This window comes from Erythrolamprus reginae, chromosome 4, assembly GCF_031021105.1.
Source record: "Erythrolamprus reginae isolate rEryReg1 chromosome 4, rEryReg1.hap1, whole genome shotgun sequence".
Classification (NCBI taxonomy): domain Eukaryota; kingdom Metazoa; phylum Chordata; class Lepidosauria; order Squamata; family Dipsadidae; genus Erythrolamprus; species Erythrolamprus reginae.
Window position 1 is genome coordinate 66,547,817 of NC_091953.1, and position 25,576 is coordinate 66,573,392.

General features: G+C 41.5%; 1 protein-coding gene across 4 annotated transcripts in view; it reads right to left on the minus strand.

Annotated features, from left to right (window-relative positions):
- Positions 1-239: 239 nt before the first annotated feature.
- KDM6A (lysine demethylase 6A) overlaps positions 240-25,576 on the minus strand; it is a 279,276-nt gene continuing 253,939 nt past the window's right edge. For all 4 annotated transcript variants that reach the window (XM_070750519.1, XM_070750522.1, XM_070750520.1 and 1 more), the window contains 4 exons: positions 15,771-15,912; positions 15,388-15,514; positions 13,545-13,715; positions 240-1,116 (listed from right to left, as the gene is read on the minus strand). In XM_070750519.1, coding sequence (XP_070606620.1) covers positions 1,087-1,116; positions 13,545-13,715; positions 15,388-15,514; positions 15,771-15,912 — 470 coding nt within the window. In that variant the 3' untranslated portion in view covers positions 240-1,086. The remainder of the gene's footprint in view (positions 1,117-13,544; positions 13,716-15,387; positions 15,515-15,770; positions 15,913-25,576) is intronic.

Genomic DNA, 25,576 nt, shown 5'->3' on the forward strand with positions numbered 1-25,576 from the left:
TAAGCAATATTTACAGTAGACACCTCAATTCTACCATATATATGTAAAACTTAAAATCAAGAAAATGTTAGGCTCTAATCTTTATACATATATTCAGTTTTATATATATTTATATATATATATTATATATATATACACACACAAAAGAGTATATATAAAATATATATAATCAGATTTTTAAAAAATCAACAATAATGGGGCCATGTACATAATTTTTTAAAACTCAAACAATACAAAACTTTAAACATTAAACAATTTTAATAAAAGTTTCTGTACAATGCTAAGCAGTTTTTATTTACATATAGAAAATGTAATAGGAGTAATGTTTGAAATTACAGAACTCCTTAAAATTTCAATGGCAGGTAATCTGGAAAAAATAACAGCATTCCATTCACAAATATTTTCAAGCAATAAATATGTATTTATAAATAGTGTAAATTTACATCAAGATTAGAAACAAAATCACAAATCTGAAGTTTATTCTTTAGTCTATGTGCAACCCATTTATCTTTGTGACTTGGCTGTTAATTTTTTAACATTTTATTTAGGAAAGAAAAAGTAACCATTGTGGTTTCAAAACAAGAGAGAATAACATAAAAGCAGTAGAAAAAAAGTATCATCTAAGTTTCACATTAAAAAAAGTAGCCCAAAGAAAGACATAAAATTCTAACTACCTTACATAGAAAGGACCAGCTAAGCCGATACTTTTCCAAGAAGGGGGGGGGGGACTTTGAAGGGGAGTGGGATACAGATTTGATGAAACCAATTCATCAGCCCAAAAACAGAGAAATAGAAAAAAGGTGGTCTTCAAGTCAGTAGTCTGTATGTTGCCAGTTTTGTCAGATATATACAAACCATAGGATTTGTTTTTTCAATTCAGTTGAATGAGCTTTCTATTTTTTAAAATTCTGGAGTAGGAGCTGTGCTCTCTCCTGTCCAGTTGGTTGACACTCCACACTTCGAAGGTTGCATAGACACAGCTTTCAGCCAGCAGCCTTATGGGATCGCTACAAAAATCCGTGGTGCAGAACTGGGTCACTTCCTGAATATCAGAAAAGATTTTATATAAATGTCCTTGGAAATATGTCAAGATGAAGATGATGGCAATGGAGGTGCCTGAAAAGAGAAAGCACATCAGATTTACCTTTAATTTTTTTAAAATGTGCTATAGGACAAGTGTCCAGTACATACAGAATATTGACTTGACTTATACTATAGTTTTTAAAAAAAAAATATTCTAAATGATGTTCCCTTGCAGCTTTTCAAAACACTTTGCAATTTCAGTGGTGAGAAAGTAAATGAGTATTTTAGAACCAACTGCAATCCTGCACTACCATAACCTATAATGCAATTAAAGCTTCATTTAAAACCTATTAGCATAATCAAATTAAACAAACAACACACCAAACAATGTACTGTACTCTGGTATGATTTTAGTGAATATTTTCATTATCTTTGTTGGGAAAAGGATAATCAGCTTCTAAAGCAGCGTTTCCCAACCGGTGTGCCACGGCACGACAACGTCAGGTGTGCCGTGGCGAGAGGCGGTGGAGGAGAGTGGGCGGATCGGGCGGGCAATGGGGCAGGGCGGAGAAGCCAGGGGCGCGTTTGGCCGGAGGCACCTACTGCCGCACCTCCCTGCCCCTGCCTCCCCACGGTGCCTCCGGACAAACGCGCCCCTGGCTTCTCCGCCCTGCCCCATTGCCCGCCCGATCCGCCCACTCTCCTCCTCCGCCGCCTCCTGCCTTGGGGCGAGCAATCCGGGAGTCCGGGACTGTGTGGCTTTGCGCCATGAAGAGAAAACGGCTGACTTTTCCCTGCTGCCGTTTTCTCTTCATGGCGCAAAGCCACACAGTCCCGGACTCCCGGATCGCTCGCTTCTCCGGTCAGCAAAGCCATCTGCCCAGGAAAGCGCCGCGCTGGCCGGAGAAGCGAGCGATCCGGGAGTCCGGGACTGTGTGGCTTTCGGCCGGGCTAACGGGAGGCGGCGCGACGCCGGGCGCTGGGGACGTCTGGGAGGGCGAGGAGGCTGATGGCTGCTGCGCACTCCACTCTCTCTCCGGCTCTCTCTCGCTCTTTCTTTTTCTCTCTGTTGCTGGCGTGGTGAAAGAGAGAGAGAGAAAAAGGAGGGGAGAGAGAATGAGAGAAAGAAAGCAAGAGAAAGAGAGGGAAAGAAAGCAAGAGAGAGAGAGAAAGAAAGGGGGGAAGGAGGGAGAGGGAAAGACATAGAGGGAGGGAAGGAGGGAGAGAGAAAGAGAGCAAAAAAGAGAGGAAGAAAGAAAGAGGGATGGAGAGAAAGAAGGGAAGGAAGGAAGAGAGAGAAAGAGGGAGGGAGAAATAGAGTGAAATGGAGGAAGAGATATTTTTTTTGTCCAAACTTTTCTTTAGCCCCCCGCCCCCCCTTCAGTGTTCCCCAGAATTTTGAAAACATGAATAATGTGCCGCGGCTCAAAAAAGGTTGGGAAACACTGTTTTAAAGGGTAAGTTGAGTCAGATATTTTAATTGAGGAGATGATCAAGGAATCAGAGTATGAGGGGCCATTACATTACATAAAAGAGACATTTTGATTATCACCATCAAAGTAGGCTCTTCTGGACAGTTTTATGGACAAGAAATCTATATACCTAAAAAACACATTGTCAATGTTCATAAGAGTAGAAAGAGATACAAGGTAATAGCCAAAGACTATTGTCTCCACCAATGTGGTTTTGTACAAATGGACAAAATGAAATCCCACTCCATATATTTCAAAAAAAGTTCTTCAAAAACCATTCTAAGAGTAAGGTGTGCAATATACCATGAGGTAAAAGAAAACTCCAGAGTAAATGGCAAAAGATCTGAAAGCTATTACAATGATGCACACATAAGATGATACCAGCAAGAAATTTCCTGCTGCATGGACAATATTTTGAGATAATGTTATGTGGAAAAGAGCTGAAAATGATATGTTCTGGCATGAAATATTTTGAAGAAAATAATACCTTCTATTCTAATTTTTTTTAAAGCATCCTGTGAAGCACGATAGTGGGGCTATTTTGTAGCCTCAGGACTAGCATTATTGAGAAACTGTACTAGAAATTTCCATAAGATAAGGTCCTGGTATCTGTGAGTCAAAGTTTAAACTAATGTAGTTCATACAGCATGACAAAAATCCTGTATTTAGGCTGATCAAGTCCACAACTTGTTTTGAAGAGTTTATGGAAGACAGTCCAAAAATATCAATCAATTTCGGCATTTTTGTAAAGAATAATGGACAACCTCCAGACGAATGTCGTATACATGGTATACAGTGACAATAAAGGCATTATTATTATTGTTGTTGTTATTCTTTTATTCATTAAACATGAAATTCAGTCAACTAAACATTTAAAAATGATGGTTTGAAATCTATTACACAGAGTACCATCATTACTAGAGTTTCCTTGCTTTCCCCAAACCAAGCAGTGAATTATAGGTGAATGTGGTATTTTTAACCAAACGTATATGTTGTGCAGGTTTTTTTTAAAAAAATATGCCTTTATATATTAATGAGAGTTTGATGAAGCTCAGATCATATTGTAGGTGAAAATATACAGGATATGCATGCAAAATCTAAAAATTTCAATTTCTGTCATCTCCATAATCAGACATTTTACTCAGCCTTCCATCCTTCTGAAGTGGGTAAAACGAGGAACCAAATTGTTGGGGGCAATATGCTGACTCTGTAAACTACTTAGAGATGGCTGTAAGGCAGTATATAAGTTTAAGTGCTATTTCTATTTATTTTCTTCAGGCCATTTAGACACATATTCTTCAAACTTACATAATTTTCCTAACCCCTCACATGTACAGAGCTCTCAGCTTTCTTGTTCTCTGCCTGTTTGATACTTTATTCCCAAAAGTTCAGAAATTACCTGATTTACTGCAAGAAATTATTTTGAAAGATCAAGTAAAGGGATGGTGGAAATCACAGAAACTAAAGCCTAAGTACATTAGAATAAGATAAATGTAAAGCCAAGTGCTTGAATCTGAAGGGATGCAGAACTTGCTTTGATTTTCTTTTAACAAAACGGGGCACTCTTCAGCTTATCAAGAAAGGTAGGAGCACATTAAACAAAAATATTACTTGCAGAAGTGCAACAGCATTAAAAGAAACTTCCCATGAAATTGTATGGAAAACCAATTGATGGGCTAAGAAATGGAAGAAAGGCCCAGGTCAGCCAAAAAGAGTTTGCTCTGAAGTTTCTCTTCCATCTCTGTTATTCTATTATTCTGCTAATTTTCAGGAATGTTGAAGAAGATAAACAAATCTGCTCACCTAAAACCTATTTTAACTTTTTCCAGAAGGGGAACTATTTTGAAATAGATCTAAGCAAAGCAATTGACAAAACGAGGGTGTCAAGGTGGAACCATTTTTCAAGCCTAATGCTTTTCAACTTGGCAATGAACTGGGGGGAGGGAAATGGAAAGTAGAGCATGAAGCCAATAAGGTTACTGCTAGAGGAGCTTGAAAAAGTGATGGGCCATTCTCAAAACAGACTATCTCATAATTGGACAATGTGATTAACGAGGGGTGGGAAGGAGAAAGGATTGTTTAACTGGGCATTTGCACTGGAAACCAGAGCTAGTTTCATTTCTTTAGTGCCAACATGGTGTATCCAATAAAGTTTAACTTTTGGGAATTCTCAATTCTCTCAAGAGTGTTTCCTTGTTTTGGGTTCACTAATTGGACAGTTAATGGGGGGGTCTACCACAGCCCAAGTCATCAAGATCCCATTAGTACAGTAAATGTTTCTGAACAATAAATAGGGTTGTTCAAGGAGTAGTAAACATCTTTCACTCAAGGATAGGGTGGGGATGGGGGATGTTAAAAAGTATTTGGATAGACATTGTTAAGGGGATACTGTAGTAGTGGATTCTTGCAAACGTAGAAACTTGGATAGGATGATCTCCAAGATCATATCCAATGCATAATACTCTACTCGTCTGATATATTACTTCCATGGGAGCAAGGCTACCTGCTGAGTTAGGACACGGGAAATAATTTAAAATCTAAAACTATTGTAGCAAATATTTTTCTATGGGATAAAGAGAACACAGCCAATCAGCTGATAGCAGTCAGGCCAGTTTCATACTGCATTAAAAAGGAAAAAAGAGAAGTTTCTTGTTAAATGTGACTCTAACACTGCTGAATGACAGAGTCCTCACGTAACACGTCTAATTTGGATTTACAATTATGCTAATCAAAGCAGTTGCTAAGTGGGTAAATAACTGCAACTGTGCTTTCTCAGTGAAAAAGACAAGCCTCCTGTATTCAGTTTCATGTGGACTCCAGGAATGACATTTTCGTGACGTCAAAGCTCCGCCCATGGAATTCCCTATTGGGATTCCCCACCTCCGTTTGAGTCTCCCAACCGGCCGACAGCTCCGCGGCTCTTTTGCAAAGGTGACAGCCGGGCGTCGGCATTTCTCGGCGGCCTCCCGAACCCGAACGCCGAACAGCCCCCCGGCTGTTTCGGAAGGTGACAGTGGGCGGCAGTATTTCTCGGTGGCCTCCCGAACCCGAACCTTTGCCAAACTTTTTGGGTTCGGCGTTCGGGAGAATGCCCGACTGTTTCAAAAGGTGACAGCCGGGTGGTGGCACACAGCAGAGGGCCGTTTTTGCGATTTTTTTCCTTGCACGCATTAATCGGTTTTACATTGTTTCCTATGGGAAACATTGTTTCGTCTTACGAACTTTTCACCTTACAAACCTCCTCCCAGAACCAATTAAGTTCGTAAGACGAGGTATCACTGTATTTCAAATGTGGCCTCACCAGCGCTCTATACAGCAGGATCACAATCTCCCTCTTCCTGCTTGTTATACCTCTAGCTATGCAGCCAAGCATTCTACTTGCTTTCCCTACCGCCTAACTGCACTGTTCACCCATTATGAGACTGTCAGAAATAACTACCCCTAAATCCTTCTCTTCTGAAGTTTTTGCTAACACAGAACTGCCAATACAATACTCAGATTGAGGATTCCTTTTGCCCAAGTGCATTATTTCACATTTGGAAACATTAAACTGCAGTTTCCATTGCTTTGACCAATTATCTAGTAAAGCTAAATCATTTACCATATTACAGACACCTCCAGGAGTATCAACCCTATCGCACACTTTAGAGTCATCGGCAAATAGGCAGACCTTCCCTACCAAACTTTCCCCTATGTCATTCACAAACATATTAAAAAGAATAGTACCCAGAACAGACCCTTGTGGCACACCGCTTGTAACCAGGCTCTACTCAGAATACTCGCCGTTAACAACAACCCTCTGATATCTATGCTTCATCCAGCTGCAAATCCACTGAACTATCCAGGGATTAAATCCTATCTTCACTAACGTATCTATCAGCTCTTTATGTGGAACCATGTCAAAGGCTTTGCTGAAGTCCAGAGAGACAATATCCACGGCACCACCTTCATCCAACACCTTTGTGATATAATCAAAGAAATCAATGAGATTAGTCTGACATGATTTGCCCTCAGTAAAGCCATGCTGGTTTGGGTTCAATAAGTTATTGGTTTTTAGGTGCTGATTTATCCTCTTTTTGAGTAGAGTCTCCATCATTTTAACTATAACTGATGTCAAGCTAACTGGCCTGTAGTTACCAGCTTCTTCTCTACTGCCCTTCTTGTGGATAGGCACAACAGTGGCCATTCTTCAATAATCAGGAACAACTCCTTTTAAAAGGGATTGGTTAAACAAATCAGTCAGGGGGGTAGCAATCACAGATCTGAGTTCTTTAAGAACTCTAAGGTGGATGCCATCTGGACCCATTGCCTTATTTATCTTTAATCGTTCAAATTCATGGCACTGGACCAGATTATCTCCGAGACCGCCTTCTGCCGCACGAATCCCAGTGACCAGTTAGGTCCCAGAGTTGGCCTTCTCTGGGTCCTGTCGACTAAACAATGTCGTCTGGCAGGACTCAGGGGAAGAGCTTTCTCTGTGGTGGCCCCGACCCTCTGGAACCAGCTCCCCCCGGAGATTAGGATCGCCCCCACCCTCGTTGCCTTTCGTAAACTCCTTAAAACCCACCTCTGCCATCAGGCATGGGGGAATTGAGACATCTCCCCCAGGCCTATATAGTTTATATATGGTATGCTTGTGTGTATGTTTGTTCTTTTTAATAATGGGTTTTAGATATTTTTAAATATTAGATTTGTTATTGTACACTGTTCTTATTATTGCTGTGAGCCGCCCTGAATCTACGGAGAGGGGCAGCATACAAATCTAATAAAATAAATAAATAAATAAATGAATAAAATAAGTTTTTCTAAGACATCGGCCTCTGAAATCACTGGAGCTGAATCCCTACAGCTGGAAGCAATGCTATATCCATCCATATATTATATTGTAAACTGCCTTCTGAGAAAATTGAACCGAAGTAACTAGCAGTAACGAGTCTGCGGAGAGGGGCGGCATACAAATCTAATAAATAAGGCGGGCTACAAGAATGGTGGAAGGTCTTAAGTATAAAACGTATCAGGAAAGACTTAATGAACTCAATCTGTATAGTCTGGAAGACAGAGGGAAAAGGGGGGACATGATCGAAACATTTAAATATGTTAAAGGGTTAAATAGGGTTCAGGAGGGAAGTGTTTTTAATAGGAAAGTGAATACAAGAACAAGGGGACACAATCTGAAGTTAGTTGGGGGAAAGATCAAAGGCAACATGAGAAAATATTTTACTGAAAGAGTAGTAGATCCTTGGAACAAACTTCCAGCAGACGTAGTTGGTAAATCCACAGTAACCGAATTTAAACTTGCCTGGGATAAACATATATCCATTGTAAGATAAAATACAGGAAATAGTATAAGGGCAGACTAGATGGACCATGAGGTCTTTTTCTGCCGTCAGTCTTCTGTTTCTATGTTTCAATAATAATAATAATAATAATAATAATAATAATAATAATAATAATAATAATAATAATAATAATAAATCTCCTTATTCCCATCAATGTATGTATTATCCCCAGGACTAAGCTTTGTGATGCTGCAGTTTTTCTTCTTTCTATCACTAATATACCTGAAGATCACTTTCTCCAGCCTCCGGAGAACGAAAGAGAGTGAGAGCAACAGAGCAAGATAGAGAGAAAGTGAGAAAGAGAGAGAGAGAGAAAGAGGGGGGAGAGAAAGAGATAGCAAGAGAGAGAGAGAAAGAAAACAAGAGAGGGAAAGTGAGAAAGAGAGAGAGAGAGCAAGAGGGGGAGAGATAGAGAAAGAGAGAGAAAGAAAGAAAGAAAGAGAGATGAGAGAGGAAGGAAGAGAGTGAGAGGAAGAAAGCAAGAGAGAGAAAAAGAGAGAAAGAGATGAGAGAGGAAGGAAGAGAGTGAGAGAGGAAGAAAGCAAGATAGAGAAAGAGAAATAAAGAAATGAGAGAGGAAGAAAGCAAGATAGAGAAAGAGAGAGAGAAAGAAAGAGATGAGAGGAAGGAAGAGAGTGTGAGAGAGGAAGAAAGCAAGATAGAGAAAGAGAGAGAGAGAAAGAGAGAGAGATGAGAGGAAGGAAGAGTGAGAGAGAGGAAGAAAGCAAGAGAAAGAGAGAGAGAGAGAGAGAAAGAAAGAGATGAGAGAGGAAGGGAGTGAGAGAGAGGAAGAAAGCAAGATAGAGAAAGAGAGAGAAAGAAAGAAAGAAAGAGAGATGAGAGAGAAATGATAGAAAAAAGGGGAGAAAAAAAGAGAAATGAGAAATGATTGAGGCAGAGAATGACAGGAAAGAGAGACAGAGAGAGAAGTGACTCTTGATTTAAAGCATATGGTAAAAGCACTTAAATAATAACAGAGAAAAAACCCCAGCCCTCACCTATTTTTATTAATAGTTTTGCTAGTTATTTTAGTTTTAATAGTAATGGATTTTGGTTTTTTTAAATTATTAATTTCTTTTAATAAAAAAGAAGGGATTTATTTATTTATTTGTTTGTTTATTTGTTTATTTATTTCTATGCTGCCCAGTCCCAAGTTTTTCCTTATTTCCAGATTGCATTTCTTCTTGGTGAGGTTCCGCCCATTGCTTCTTGTACTACCTTCAGGTGGCATGGAGAATAAATAGATGCCATCTGCTCTGTGGCAGCCCTTTAAGGATTGGGAAACTACTATTATATTCCCCCTCAGTTTTCTATTTGTTGAGCTAAACATACTCATTCTCTTAGCCCTTGGTCACAGAATTTAGCCTCTAGGCCAGGGGTGTCAAACTCAATTTCATTGAGGGCCACATCAGGGCTGTGTTTGACCTCAGAGGGCCGTGGGAGGGCTTGCCCAGGGTGTGTGGCCATGGTGGCATGGCACGGGATTTGGGGGGCAGTAGTTTTAAAATGGCGGGGAGGGCCCAGACACTCAGGCTGTATGGGGCCCCAAAATTCCTGATGGCGGCCCTGCTCCCAACAACCACCGGAAAAGGCTCGTTTCTCTCTCGCTCTCCTGCCGCTACAAGGATTTTAAATTTATTTTTAAAATACTTAAATAAATAATTATGCTGTCGGCTGCTTCCCCTTCTCCTCTTTTCTTTTCTCCTGTCAGTTGCGGTTGTGGAGGAAAAGAAGGAGGGAAAAAGGAAAGAGGCGAGGGATCTTCTTTCTTTCCTCTTCCTCCTTTTCCTCTGCAGCTGCAGGCTACTCTGGATCTCCTCCTCCTCCTTTCCCTGCTGCCGTCCCAAGTGGATCTCCTTAGCAAATCTGCTTCCCCGAACAACACATGGGGCAATAAAGGGAGATGGAGGAGGAGAGAGCCAGCAAGCTAAAGGGGGGGGGGGGAGAAAGGCATGAAACTCTCTCCAGGCTTTAGAAGCCCTCAGTCGGAGAGAGAAGCAGATTTGTTAAAGAGATCTACTTGGTGCGGCAGCAGGGAAAGGAGGAGGAGGACAGCTTTTTCCTTTTCTCCTCCTCCCCCACAGCTGTGGGCTATTCTGGTTCTCCTCCTCCTCCTTTCCCTGCTGCCGTCCCAAGTGGATCTCCTTAGCAAATCTGCTTCCCCGCACAACACATGGGGCAATAAAGGGAGACGAGGAGGAGGGAGGATCAGGGGTGGGAGATCCAGCCAGCGAGCCAGCCAGCAAGCTAAAGGGGGGGAGACGGCATGAACTCTCTCCAGGCTTCTAAAAACTCAAGTTTAAAGATCCCTGGGTTAGGATTAAAAATGCAAGAGTCTTCGAACCTGGAAAGATTAAGGCTTGTGGACTTCAACTCCTACTCCTGCAGTAGAATGGCTGGTGCAGGAATTCTGGGAGTTGAAGTCCACTAGTCTTAAAACTGTCAAGTTTAAAGATCCCTGGGTTAGGGTTAGAAATGCAAGTCTTCAAACCTGGAAAGATTAAGGCTTGTGGAGTTTAAAGACCCCTGGGTTAGGTTTAGAAATAGGTTTTAGCTTGGTTGCTGATTGAACTACTTTTTTTACTTTTTAATTTATTGTTATTACCAGATTGCTTTTGTTTACCCTCTTTTAAATTTACAGAGCTAGTTTACTGGTTTTCTTTAAAATAAATATTCTAAAACATTTAATCTACTGATGTCTCAATTAATGTAATTTTATTGGTTTCCATTTTTATAAGTTACCAGTAGCCATTGCATTTTCTAACCTCGGCTTATACTCGGGTCAATAAGTTTTTCCAGTTTTTGTGGCAAAAAACTGGTGCCTCAGCTTATATTCGGGTCGGCTTATACTCGAGTATATACGGTAGTGTTGCTTTTAGACTTTCCTTAACATAAATGGCTACTCCACCTCTCCTTTTCTCTACTCTATCCTTCCTATACAATGTATATCCTGGTAAGGATATTTCCCATTCATTGGAGTCCTTAAACCATGTCTCAGTTATGGCAACCAGATCCAAATTATCTCTAGATATTATGGCCATTAACTCACAGAGCTTGTTGCTCAAGCTTCGAGCATTCGTGCACATTACCCTGAAGAACACTATTATCATTATTTTTTTGCCCCTTATCCTCAACAATTATATCTATTTCATTTACAGCTGCCTTTTCATAAACTTCAACAAACTGATTTATCCTCAGTGGTCAGGGACAAAAATCAGCCACATCAGTTACATCTCTGTCCCCTTCACCTAGTTTAAATGCCTGTCCAAAAAAGTTCTGAACTCCTCACCAAGCCCCTGGGTACCTCTGTAAGATGGATGAAAACCATCCCTCTTAAACAACTCCCTATTAGACCACCTACTAACATCGTGACTAACATATCCAAAACTTTCAGGTTTGCACCACTGCCTTAACTATACATCAAACTCTCGCCTGACCAGAAACCGGTAACACCTCTGAGAAAGTCACTGAATCAGTTATTCTGCCCAGCTCCATGCTAAGATATGGAAATCTCTTTTTATTACATTAACATTTCTCTGGGACAAATCATTTGTGCCAAGATGCACCACCACATCAACGTTATTAACTTTACTCACAGCCTCCACAATATTTGTAATCCGCCTCCTGTCCTTGCTGACAGTGGCCCCTGGGAGACACCTCATCAGCTTCACCACATCCTTACTCTGTCTCAAATCAACACCTCTAACAGTCGAGTCACCCACAAGAAAATGTGTCCTCCTTTTATTTCCCCTAACTGCACCTGATGGTTTGGTAACACTATGCACCACACTTACAACAACTTCCCGTTGGAACATCCCCTCATCCTCTACATGAGGGGCCTCATTAATATCAGCAACAACCTCACTATTTAAATCTGCAAGAACATTATAAGAATTAGATACAGAGAGACCAAAATTGCTATGTCTTTTCTCCACTGCACGTAATCTTCCTGAACCAACATTTGTCCACACAGTCCTTCCCCTTGGAGGGCTCTGAGGAAGTGGAGGCTGCACACATGGCTGCATTACAGCACACAGCTGAGACAATATTTATTTATTTATTTATTCATTCATTCACTCATTCGCTCATTTATTTATTTATTAGATTTGTATGTCGCCCCTCTCCATAGACTCGGGGCGGCTCACAACAACAATAAAACAGTTCAAGACAAATCTAATAATTTTAAAACATTTTTTTAAAAAACCGTTATTAAAGCAGACATACACACAAAAATACCATACGTGAATTGTATAGGCCCGGGGGAGATGTCTCAATTCCCCCATGCCTGACGGCAGAGGTGGGTTTTAAGGAGTTTACAACAGGCAAGGAGGGTGGGGACATTTCTAACCTCAGGGGGGAGCTGGTTCCAGAGGGTTGGTGCCACCACAGAGAAGGCTCTTACCCTGGGACCCGCCAAATGACATTGTTTAGTCGACGGGACCCAGAGAAGGCCAACTCTGTGGGACTTAATCGGTCGCTGAGATTCATGCGGCAGAACGCGGTCCCGGAGATATTCTGGTCCGATGCCATGAAGGGCTTTATAGGTCATAACCAACACTTTGAATTGTGACCGGAAATTGATCGGCAACCAATGCAGACTGCAAAGTGTTGGTGTAACATGGGCATACCTTGGGAAGCCCATGACTGCTCTTGCAGCTGCATTCTGCATGATCTGAAGTTTCCAAACACTTTTCAAAGGTAGCATTCTTTCCACTTCTGACTGCAGGGTACAAACTAAGGATTGCAACCTAGAGATCTCACCATATAAACTAGATGTGCTTATGCAAAAAGGGCAGCACCCCAGGTTCCACAAGGTACTACAGCCAAACAAGTGTTATACTGCACCAATCTAGACATCTTAACAATTTATTGAAAAACAAGTACTAACCAAGAAAATCAACAACCCCTGTAATTAAAATTAATTTTTTTTAAAATATACAAATGAATTGAGAACCCCTGATGTTGCATTAATATTGCACTATACAATAAAATTCAATATGGTTACTGCCCTGGGAAAGAAGCTGTTTTTCAGCCTATTTGTCCTTGTTTTTAATATCCTGTATCATCTGCCAGATGGTAACAGTTCAAAAAAAGGGTGCACAGGATAAGATGGATCTTTAACAATGTTTTTAATTTTCTATAAAGCTCTTCCATAGAGGGGAGAGGGCAACCAATAATTATCTGGGCAATGACATTAACTATTGGCAAACCATACACAGATGCAGTAAGTTAAAATATTCTCTATTTATTGAGTGTACTGCAAATACCAGGCTTTCTAAAAAATCAAACAAAAGCAGTTCTGGTATATGTGGAATTTAGAGGAAAAAATAACTGGGAGATAATTCTTGGGGTGACTTCAGTTCCCTTCAGCCACATGGTAATATCTGGGGGTACAACTAAGTATTTTGCAATTTATATTCTCTGAACTCTGTATACCCCTGCAATCTCTTCCTGACATGTCCAGTTGCCCCATGTCTCACAGTGCCATTTTCTGGATAATGGAAAGTCAGATGTCATGGAATGAATAGCTATCAGGTGATCATTCAGCACTCAAGGAATGAATTTGCTTTATAGAAAGAATACAGATGGACATAAATTCATTTGGAATGATTAGTAAGCTTTAGTTTTCTGAAGTTAATAATTTAATAGCATTATTCAAACATGGTTTATTTACAATAAAGCATTCAAAGTACTTTGTATCTTCACTTACTAATGTAAATTGGTCATAGATTTGCATTAGATCCTCCATTCTGTATTGTTCTAGCACCACAAAGTTTTCCAGGTTCCCACTTATCTTTCGTGCACAGTCTAGGCAATTTACAACATAGGTTTTTTGAGAATTACTCTCATTTGTAACATAAAGCAAATTGAAGACTTCTACCTGTTGATTTACAAAAAGATGATAAAACTAATGTTAAAATAGTAGACAAAGTTAGAGGGGAAATTACAGCAATTTAGGATGTATGTGAAAAGTCTAATCCTAGATAAGGCATCACTTTCATAGAAAATAAACTCAGGTACTCATACTACCATCTAAATTAGAAAAACAAGAGCTGTAAAGAGTGTGTGTGCGTGTGTATGTGTGTGTGTGTGTGTGTGTAGGAGTGCGCTGAAATAAGAATAGAAATCTATGCTCTGAATTAATAGTATTCTTCTTAATAGTATTCCTCCAGAAATTCTAATCAGTATCTGTAAAGAACGTTTCATTATTTTTCTGCAAATGTATAATTTTAGTTATAAAACTTTTTTCTGCCATCACCAGATATCTTGAAAAAAATAAACTTGAGAATGGAAATAAAATAAAAATATTTACAATATTAATAAATGAAAAAACTTTTACTCCTTTTAAATGCTCTTCAAAATCTTAATAAAGAAAAAGATTTCTCTGTATAATCTGTATTATAAGCTGTATAATTAAAATTTCTGTAGTAAAGTTTAGAAATACCTGCAACAACAAGATAATTTGGGGATTCCAAAAGGTGCTATTATTTTTCACAAATAAGATAAGTCTTCTTACTAATCTCATATTTTGTGGAAATAATTAGTAATGCACTTATCAGGTTATCATCATGCTTATGTTTATGGATCAACTACAGTTACTTTTAATATATGAAACATGATTTGTAACAATAGAACCTAGTATTTTATTAAAATCTGTCATTCAACAATGAAGAAAAATTTTGCTCTTTGCTGTTGACTATACTGTATCTAAGCTTTAAATGTAGAAAAGGTACATACAAACATATGCATTTATCTCCTGAATTTATTATTTATTTATTTATTCATTTATTCGATTTTTATGCCGCCCTTCTCCTTAGACTCAGGACGGCTTACAACATGTTAGCAATAGCACTTTTTAACAGAGCTAGGCTATTGCCCCCACAATCCGGGTCCTCATTTTACCCACCTCGGAAGGATGGAAGGCTGAGTCAACCTTGAGCCGGTGATGAGATTTGAATTGCTGACCTTCAAATCTACAGACAGTTTCAGTGGCCTACAGTACAGCACTCTACCTGCTGCGCCAGCCCGGCTCATTTCTTCCTTTCAGCGACAAACTGAGGGATTTTATTTTCCACATTTAACTATTTCATGTTATTAGGTTCCTTTTAATACATATTCTGTTAAATGTCCTAGAACTTATTGATTAAAGGCAACAATGATCTTTTTTTTACATAATTAAAATATTTGTATGATCTGTAATTTATATGCTAAAAATTGGTCTATGATATCATTTGTGACCTCATAAAAATGAAAAGCTGTGTACACAAGGAACTCATAAAAATGCGTTACTACTGAATTCAAAGTGTACCTCTGTTTATACCTTGCATTAAATAGAAACTTTTGATAGTTAACATCACACCTAGAAAAATAATGTGTTAGAGCTATGTTCAACAGAAGAACATTATACTTGAGAACGGGTAGCTTAAAGAAGAGTTTAAAATTACCGCCATTTATTCTACAGAGAATACAAAAGAAATTAGTAAAAGCTTTTAAGAATATGTTTTCAAAAAAATTAAGGAATATTAAACCATAGCACACATATATTTACTAACCTCACATATGCTACAATAATGAGCTGGTTCTTCTTTTGTTCTCCCATGCCATACAATCTCCTTTCCTGCAGCAATTAGAGCTTCCCTCAAAGTCTGACATTGCTTGAGAGTTCTCAACAGGCAATACCTTAAATATTAATTAATTTAATTAATTTGTTTAAAAATGTAGAATGTGATTATATGAATTCGATTTTGAGCATTCACAAATATTCCACAAAAATCTATTGGATTAGATTATCTGCAATCCTCCAACCGCATATGACCATCTTATATGCGGTTAGAGATTTGTTCTTTCTACAAATAATAATAATGCACTTAGAGATTTGTTCTTTCTACAAATAATAATTCATTAATTAAATATATATTGATTTAAAATGACTTACTTGATCATTTCAAAGAGCTTTGGATCTGGTACTTTGATATTTCGTGCTATGTTCCAAGAAAGATGAATCATAGGTACTATTGATTTTACACTTTGCAATTTATTCCACTCGTACCGTTCCACAGCTAATTTGTATTGACAAGCTATAATGAAAATGAAAAATATGTGGACCACTTAGTTATAATGATCATTCTTTCCATCAATGAAAAAAAATCTAGTCATTAGATATTTTAAACATTATATGAAATCACTTGGTCAAAATTCTTCATTGTATATGCCAAAATAAAATGTCAAAGACACAAGGGAACATTTACAGTAAGGCATTTTATACTAAGCACGTTTTTATTAGAGGCAAATAAAAATGAATGGAATTGCAAAAAATGAGTTGTCAAAAAAAATATCTAAACATGCCCTTTTGTGATGCAACCGTATTGACAAAATAATATGTTGGGTTTAAGCATCAATAACACAGAATAAGAATGTGGTTGGAAGGGACCTTCGAGGTCTTATAGATGTAAGAGATCCTGCTATCTATCACTTGGTTGTCATAGAGTACGGGGTGGGTTAGAGAAGAAGGGGGGGGGGGGTTTGGGAAGAGTGCAGGAGGAGAGTTAAGTTTCGTTTTCCTAGGTATCAGGAGGAGACCGTTAGAGGAAAATTCCTGAAGAGTGACGTGAGGGGCAACATGTGCCACCTGATGATTATGGACAATGAGGATTGGGCAAAATCCCAAAATGGGGTGGAAAAGGGGTTTTGATATCTGCTTGTATCACGCCATTTTTCTCAGACTTTTCTTTCAATGCTTCAAGTTCTGATTTTGATAAATTCACTTTTGAACCGCAAGAAACAAAAGAAGGAGAAGTGGGTGGTCAGCCAGGAATGGAGCTTGCTGGCGGAGTTGGTGTCAGGAATCAAGGAAGCCCTGTCAGTGGTGGAGAAGAAAAGTCAGGAATCCATTGCTGGTCCTCCAAGTGAGGAGGAGGGGGAGGATGTGGAGATGGCCAGGCCCTCGAGGCAAGGAGTGCAGCAGAGTGCCCCCGCATGAAGCCCACCTCCGGCACAAGATCTGAGTCCTCTGATCCCAAGACGTACACAACATAGAAACATAGAAGACTGACGGCAGAAAAAGACCTCATGGTCCATCTAGTCTGCCCTTATACTATTTCCTGTATTTTATCTTACAATGGATATATGTTTATCCCAGGCATGTTTAAATTCGGTTACTGTGGATTTACCAACCACGTCTGCTGGAAGTTTGTTCCAAGGATCTACTACTCTTTCAGTAAAATAATATTTTCTCATGTTGCCTTTGATCTTTCCCCCAACTAACTTCAGATTGTGTCCCCTTGTTCTTGTGTTCACTTTCCTATTAAAAACACTTCCCTCCTGAACCCTAGTTAACCCTTTAACATATTTAAATGTTTCGATCATGTCCCCCCTTTTCCTTCTGTCTTCCAGACTATACAGATTGAGTTCATTAAGTCTTTCCTGATACGTTTTATACTTAAGACCTTCCACCATTCTTGTAGCCTGTCTTTGGACCCGTTCAATTTTGTCAATATCTCTTTGTAGGTGAGGTCTCCAGAACTGAACACAGTACTCCAAATGTGGTCTCACCAGCGCTCTATATAAGGGGATCACAATCTCCCTCTTCCTGCTTGTTATACCTCTAGCTATGCAGCCAAGCATCCTACTTGCCTTTCCTACCGCCCAACCACACTGCTCACCCATTTTGAGACTGTCAGAAATCACTACCCCTAAATCCTTCTCTTCTGAAGTTTTTGCTAACACAGAACTGCCAATGCAATACTCAGATTGAGGATTCCTTTTCCCCAAGTGCATTATTTTACATTTGGAAACATTAAACTGCAGTTTCCATTGCTTTGACCATTTATCTAGTAAAGCTAAATCATTTGCCATATTACAGACCCCTCCAGGAATACCAACCCTATTGCACACTTTAGAGTCATCGGCAAATAGACAAACCTTTCCTACCAGACCTTCCACTAAGTCATTCACAAACATATTAAAAAGAATAGGACCCAGAACAGACCCTTGTGGCACACCGCTTGTAACCAGGCTCTACTCAGAATAGTCGCCGTTAACAACAACCCTCTGATATCTATGCTTCATCCAGCTGCAAATCCACTGAACTATCCAGGGATTAAGTCCAATCTTCACTAATTTATCTATCAGCTCTTTATGTGGAACCGTATCAAAGGCTTTGCTGAAGTCCAGATAGGCAATATCCACGGCACCACCTTGATCCAACACCTTTGTGACATAGTCAAAGAAATCAATGAGATTAGTCTGACATGATTTGCCTTCAGTAAAGCCATGCTGATTTGGGTCCAATAAGTTATTGTTTTTTAGGTGCTGATTTATCCTCTTTTTGAGTAGAGTCTCAATCATTTTAACTACAACTGATGTCAAGCTAACTGGCCTGTAGTTACCACCTTCTTCTCTACTGCCCTTCTTCTGGATAGGCACAACACTGGCCATTCTCCAATCCTCAGGAACATCTCCTGTTAACAGGGATTGGTTAAACAAATCAGTCAGGGGGGTAGCAATTACAGATCTGAGTTCTTTAAGAACTCTCGGGTGGATGCCATCTGGACCCATTGCCTTATTTATCTTTAATCGTTCAAGTTCTTCTAAGACATCGGCTTCTAAGATCAGTGGAGCTGAATCCGTACAGCTGGAAGCAATGCTATATCCCTCTATAGCAGTGTTTCCCAACCTTTTTTGAGCCGCAGCACATTATTCATGTTTTCAAAATTCTGGGGAACACTGAAGGGGGGGGGCGGGGGGGATAAAGAAAAGTTTGGACAAAAAAAATATCTCTTCCTCCATTTCACTCTATTTCTCCCTCCCTCTTTCTCTCTCTTCCGTCCTTCCCTTCTTTCTCTTCATCCCTCTTTCTTTCTTCCTCTCTTTTTTGCTCTCTTTCTCTCTCCCTCCCTCTATGTCTTTCCCTCTCCCTCTTTCCCCCCTTTCTTTCTCTCTCTCTTGCTTTCTTTCCCTCTCTTTCTCTTTCTTTCTTTCTCTCATTCTCTCTCCCCTCCTTTTTCTCTCTCTCTCTTTCTCTCTCGTTCACCACGCCAGCAACAGAGAGAAAAAGAAAGAGCGAGAGAGAGCCGGAGAGAGAGTGGAGTGCGCAGCAGCCATCAGCCTCCTCGCCCTCCCAGACGTCCCCAGCGCCCGGCCTCGCGCCGCCTCCCGTTAGCCCGGCCGAAAGCCACACAGTCCCGGACTGCTCGCCCCAAGGCAGGAAGCGGCGGCGGAGGAGAGTGGGCGGATCGGGCGGGCAATGGGGCAGGGCAGAGAAGCCAGGGGCGCATTTGGCTGGAGGCACCGTGGGGAGGCAGGGGCAGGGAGATGCGGCAGTAGGTGCCTCCGGCCAAACGCGCCCCTGGCTTCTCCGCCCTGCCCCATTGCCCGCCCGATCCGCCCACTCTCCTCCGCCGCCTCTTGCCACGGCACACCTGACGGTGTCTCGCGGCACACCGGTTGGGAAACGCTGCTCTATAGTATTATTTTGTCAGGTGTCTTTTGAGAAAACTGAACAGAAGTAGCTATTCCCATCAATGCATGTATTATTCCCGGTACTAAGCTTTGTGATGCTGCAGTTTTTCTTCTTCCTATCACTAATATATCTGAAGAATGTTTTATCCCCCTTCTTTACAGATTTTGCAATTTCTTCCTCTTTTGAGGCTTTAGCAGCATATATTATCTGTTTCGCCTCCTTCTGTCTCATTTTATACACCTCTCTATCAGCTATACTTCCAGACTCTTTATACCTCCTATAGGCAGCCTTTTTTCATTGACTATAGCCCTTACATCATTGCTAAACCATAGCGGTTTCTTCTTCCTTTTACCTTTAGTTATTTGCTTTACATAAAGTCTTGTGGCTTTTAAGATAGCCTTTTTTAATACAGTCCACTGGGTGCTCGCTCCTGCCATTTTATCCCTCCCCTTTAATTCATTATTTAAATATTCCCCCATTGCATTAAAATTTGTTTTTCTGAAATCCAATACTTTGGTTGCAGTATAGGATTGCTCACAATCAGTTTTTACATCAAACCACAAACATAGATGGTCACTGCAACCTAAATTTTCTCCCACCTTGACCTCTGAAACCCAATTCCCATTTGTAAAAACTAAATCTAGAATATTCTCCCCTCTAGTTGGTGTCTTAACTAGCTGTGCCAGAGCTGCTCCTGTAAAGGCCTCTACTATATTCTTACTTTTGCATGTTATGGCACTGGGGATATTCCAGTCAACATCGGGCATGTTGAAATCACCCATAACCACAATATCTCCCTTTACTGCCATTAGGGTAATTTCATCCACCATCTTGTTGTCATGTTCCTCAGATTGCCCTGGAGGCCTATAGATCACCCCAATTCTAATGACAGAACCGTCTTTATTTTGCATGCAAATCCAGAGGGTCTCCAGATCTTTACATGTATTTTGAATTAGTATTGTTTTTAGACTTTCTTTAACATAAATGGCTATTCCACCTCCCCTTCTCTCTATTCTATCCTTCCTATACAGTGTATATCCTGGTATGGATATTTCCCATTCATTAGAATCCTTAAACCATGTCTCAGTTATGGCAACCAGATCCAAATTATCTCTAGATATTATGGCCATTAACTCACAGAGCTTGTTGCTCAAGCTTCGAGCATTCGTGTACATTACCCGAAGAACATTATTTTCATTATTAGTTTGCCCCTTATCATCAACAACTACATCTATTTTATTTACAGCTCCCTTTTCATAAGTTTCCAGAAACTGATTTATCCTCATTGGTCGGGGACAGAAATCATCCACATCTGGTACATCTCTGTCCCCTTTACCTAGTTTAAACGCCTGTCCAAAAAAGTTCTGAATTCCTCACCGAGCACCTGGGTACCTCTGTATGATGGATGCAGACCATCCCTCTTGAACAACTCCCTATTAGACCACCTACTGACATCATGACTTACATAGCCAAAACCTTCAGCTTTACACCACTGCCTTAACCACACATTAAACTCTCTGATACAAGTTGTTTTATCCTCCTGGCCACAAACCGGTAACACCTCTGAGAAAGTCACTGAATCAGTTATTTTACCCAGCTCCACACTTAGACATTGAAAATCTCTTTTTACTACATTAACATTTCTCTGGGACAAATCATTTGTGCCAAGATGCACCACCACATCAACGTTATTACCTTTACTCACAGCCTTGACAACAAAGGGGGGGGGGGAGCCTGCAGGAGCAAAGCCCCAACTACAACATGTGTATCGCCTTTACGGGATTCCTGAGAGAATCATATCACACCGAGGGGTACAATTTACCTCAAACTTCTGGAAGGAGTTTTTAGGGTTGTTGGATATGAAACAAGGGCTCAGTTCAAGCCACCACCCTCAGACCAATAGGGTGTGTGAGAGAGCTAACTATGTGTTGGAACAGTACCTTAGGTGTTATTTGAATTATCAGCAAGGTAACTGGAGTGACCTTCTACCATTCACAGAGGTTGCCTATAACAATTCGCTACACAGTAGCACTGGGTTCACTCCATTTAAATTGGTGAGTCTACAGGATTTTGTGCCAATTCCAGAACTACCCCAGGATGAGCCTCAACACCCGTCACTAAGGGATTGGGTAACACAGCTCAAAGCAACCTGGCCCATAGCGCGGAAGGCGTTGGATGAGGCTCATAGTACCCACAAGCCCCAGGCTGACAAGAAAAGAAGAGTTGCGATGGATTATAAGGTGGGGGATAGGGTTTATCTCTTCACAAAGTTCTTAAAGTCCACTCAAAAGTCAAATAAATTAGGGGCTAAGTATGTGCGTCCTTTCCCAATTGTACAGGTAGTGAATTCGGTGGCAATGAAGTTAGAGTTGCCGAAAACATTAAGGAAAATTCACCTGGTGTTCCACGTAAGCTTACTAAAACCGGAACAAATTAGTGAACTGCGGCCGCCGCAAGGAAACCCCCCTACCCCATTACTCATTGAGGGAGAACAACACTTTTGAGGTCAAAGAAGTGCTGGATTCCAGGAAGCACAGGGGAAAGATTCAATATTTAGTGGCTTGGAAACATTTTCCTGCATCTAATGCCGAATGGGTTGACGAGAAACACATGAATGCGCAGAGTAAAATTGATCATTTTAGGACAAAGTACCCTAATAAACCTTGATGTTGAAATGTATCTATTGGTGTTCTTTGTTTTTTATTTTGTAGGACTGAAGTCCCTGTTCCAGGGGGGCCGAATGTCAACCTTCGCTACACTGCTGTTATCTATCGCTTGGTTGTCATAGAGTACGGGGTGGGTTAGAGAAGAAGGGGGGGGGGGTTGGGAAGAGCGCAGGAGGAGAGTTAAGTTTTGTTTTCCTAGGTACCAGGAGGAGACTGTTAGAGGAAAATTCCTGAAGAGTGGCGTGAGGGGCAACATGTGCCACCTGATGATTATGGACAATGAGGATTGGGCAAAATCCCAAAAGGGGGTGGAAAAGGGGTTTTGATATCTGCTTGTATCACGCCATTTTTCTCAGACTTTGCTTTTCTTTCGATGCTTCAAGTTCTGATTTTGATAAATTCACTTTTGAACCTTTCAAAAAGGACTCTGAGTTTTATTTGTCTGAATTCTAACTGGCAGCTTGACAGTCAGGCAGGGAGAAACCCCCGTGAACTCAGAGCCCAACCCGGCTTCTCTGGCTCTCCGCTCTGGGGACCACGCCCACTCTTGTCGCCCCTACGTGGCCCTGGGAAGAAGACTGGCAGAGAGCTGAGCCGGGGAGAGAGAGAGACCAGCAGCGGCAGTGGCTGCATGTGTGTCTCCCCTCTGTGCCTGGGGCACTTTCTCTCCCCGCCTCTTCTTGGGGAAGAAAACTCCTAAGTTGGGGGATGTGCCGCTGCCATGCCGTGCCACCTGTCCTCCTGCCCCCAAGAGCAGGGTGTGCTCTGCCTCTGCTGCTGGCTCTCCCAAGTAAGTTTTCCACTGTCCCAAAACTGCACCATGCTGGAAAACTCCCCCGTTGCGTGGCGCAGAAAGCCCAGAATAACTCTGCCACCACCACTGCTGGCCTTCTTGATTTGCAAGCTGCAGAGGTATGGCACAATGCAGCCTCCGTGTTCACACAAGCATTTTTCCAGTCTGTTTTATACTGCATGCCGTTTTTGGTGGGTGTTTTTGGGGTGAGTGATGGAAAAATAACGATCTGTGTCTGAAACTATATGTGTTGCAATAAAACTCTGGAAGAGAGCGAGAGACAGACAGAGTGACAGACAGACAAAGAAAGAAAGAGGAAGGAAGAAAGCGAAACAGGAAGGAAGGAAAGAAGGAGAAATGGAGGGAACAAGGAAGGAAGGACTAAATTTATTAAAACAGATCAGTTCCTAAATTCATATATCTAAATAGAAAAAATAATTAAAGTTAAAAAAGACCAAACAAAACAATACTCCAAGCTTAATCAACCCTTCTCAAACTCCAATTTCTTTAATCTGAGCAGAACTTTGAACCAAACCCTTTTCTTTTTTTCTTTTTTTCTATCACCTTTTAATCCCCTTTTCCATTTTATTCTTTCTATTCTTCATTCTAGGAAGAAAGGGCTTTGTTAGAAAAATAAAGGGATTATTGGATCAAACTTTGGACATTTGACAACTGGTCTGTAGTTATGATGATGGCAATGTCCCAGGGTTATATGAACATCTTTTGAGATCTTCTGACAAGCAGCTGCAGGGATTCACTTAATGATTGTGGCAAGAACGGTGATAAAGTGAGGCAGAACTCACTGTCTTACTCAAGAAATAGAAATGTTGGCCTCCATTGGGGTCAGAACAGAAGTTGAGGATTATCTGTCTGACCAGTGCACTCTTTTAGAAGCAGATCAGGAGTCCATTTTGAAGCTCCACAGAAAACATCTAGGAGGTAAGGCAGGTTGTCCTCAACTTACAATGGTCCATTTACTGACCGTTCAAAGTCGCAACAGCCCTGAAAACTTATGTGACTTATGCCCCTTTTTCACACTTACGAGAGAGAGAGAGAGAGAGAGAGAGAGAGAGAGAGAGAGAGAGAGAGAGAGAGAGAGAGAGAGAGAGACAACATGAGAAAACACATCCAAGAAAATCACATTGTCTGATTTTTAACGAATTTCTTTGCAAATTATGGTGAAAATAGGTATTTGGTTACCTACAAACAAGCAAGATTTCTGGCTCTCACAGAAGAGGTTCCTCTGTCCTCCACTTATTACCTATAGTAATGGCACCTGTTTGAATCTGTTATCAGTATAAAAGACACCTGTCCAGAACCTCAAACCGTCACACTCCAAACTCCACTATGGTGAAGACCAAAGAGCTGTTGAAGGACACCAGAAACAAAATTGTAGCCTTGCACCAGGCTGGGAAGACTGAATCTGCAATAGGCAGCTTGGTGTGAAGAAATCAACTCTGGGAGCAATAATTAGAAAATGGAAGACATACAAGACCACTGATAATCTCCCTTGATCTGGATTACATGCAAGATCTCATCCTGTGGGGTCAAAATTATCACAAGAACGGTGAGCAAAAATCTCAGATCCATACGGGGGAACCTAGTGAATGACCTGCAGAGAGCTGGGACCAACGGAACAAAGGCTACCATCAGTAATACACTATGCCACCAGGGACTCAAGATTCTGCAGTGCCAGATGTGTCCCCCTGCTTAAGCCGGTACATGTCCGGGCCCGTCTGAAGTTTGCTAGAGAGCATTTGGATGATCCAGAAAGAAGACTATTGGGAGAAAGTCATATGGTCAGATGAAACCAAAGTAGAACTGTTTGGTAGAAGCACAACTCGCCGATATTAAAAAGAAAATTCGAACTGTTAAGTCAACAGTTCAACGAGGGGGGGAGGGGGAATCAAGGGCAGCGTTGTATAAAGTACAGTGGTACCTTAAGATACGAACTTAATTGGTGCCGGGGGGAGGTTCGTAAGACGAAAGGTTCGTAAGACGAAACATTGTTTCCCATAGGAAACAATGTAAAGTCAATTAAGCCGTGCAACAACAAAAAAACCCCGCAAAAAAAACGCTGCCGCCCGGCTGTCACCTTTTAAAACAGCCGTGCGGCAGGAGATAGGCTTTGAGTTTTTGGCTGGGGGGGGGGGAGAAGTAGGACCTTCCTAACTCCCCCCCCAGCCACAAGGAGCGGCGAAGCGGCGAAGTGACGTGGAGGAATGAAGTGACGTCCCGCTCATCGCCCATGTCTGGCAGAAGCTTCTGCCCGAGTGCTCTTGGCCGGCGGGATTCAAAGTGCTGGGGTGGGAGGTGTCCCGACAGCCCCCCCCACCCCAGCACTTTGAATCCCGCCGGCCAAGAGCACTCGGGCAGAAGCTTCTGCCAGACACGGGCAATGAGCGGGACGAGCGGCGTGGAAGCCTCTTGCAGCAGCTGCCACAGCCATCGGCTTCCGCGCCGCTCGTCCTGCTCATTGCCCGTGTCTGGCAGAAGCTGCCACCCGAGCGCTCTTGCCCAGCGGGAGGCGAAGCACTGGGGTGGGGGATGGGGCTGTCGGGACACCCCCCACCCCAGCACTTTGAATCCTGCCGGCCAAGAGCACTCGGGCAAAAGCTTCCCCCTCATCGCCTGTGTCTGGCAGAAGCTTCTGCCCGAGTGCTCTTGGCCGGCGGGATTCAAAGTGCTGGGGTGGGAGGTGTCCCGACAGCCCCCCCACCCCAGCACTTTGAATCCCGCTGGCCAAGAGCACTCGGGCAGAAGCTTCTGCCAGACACGGGCAATGAGCAGGACGAGCGGCGTGGAAGCCTCTTGCAGCAGCT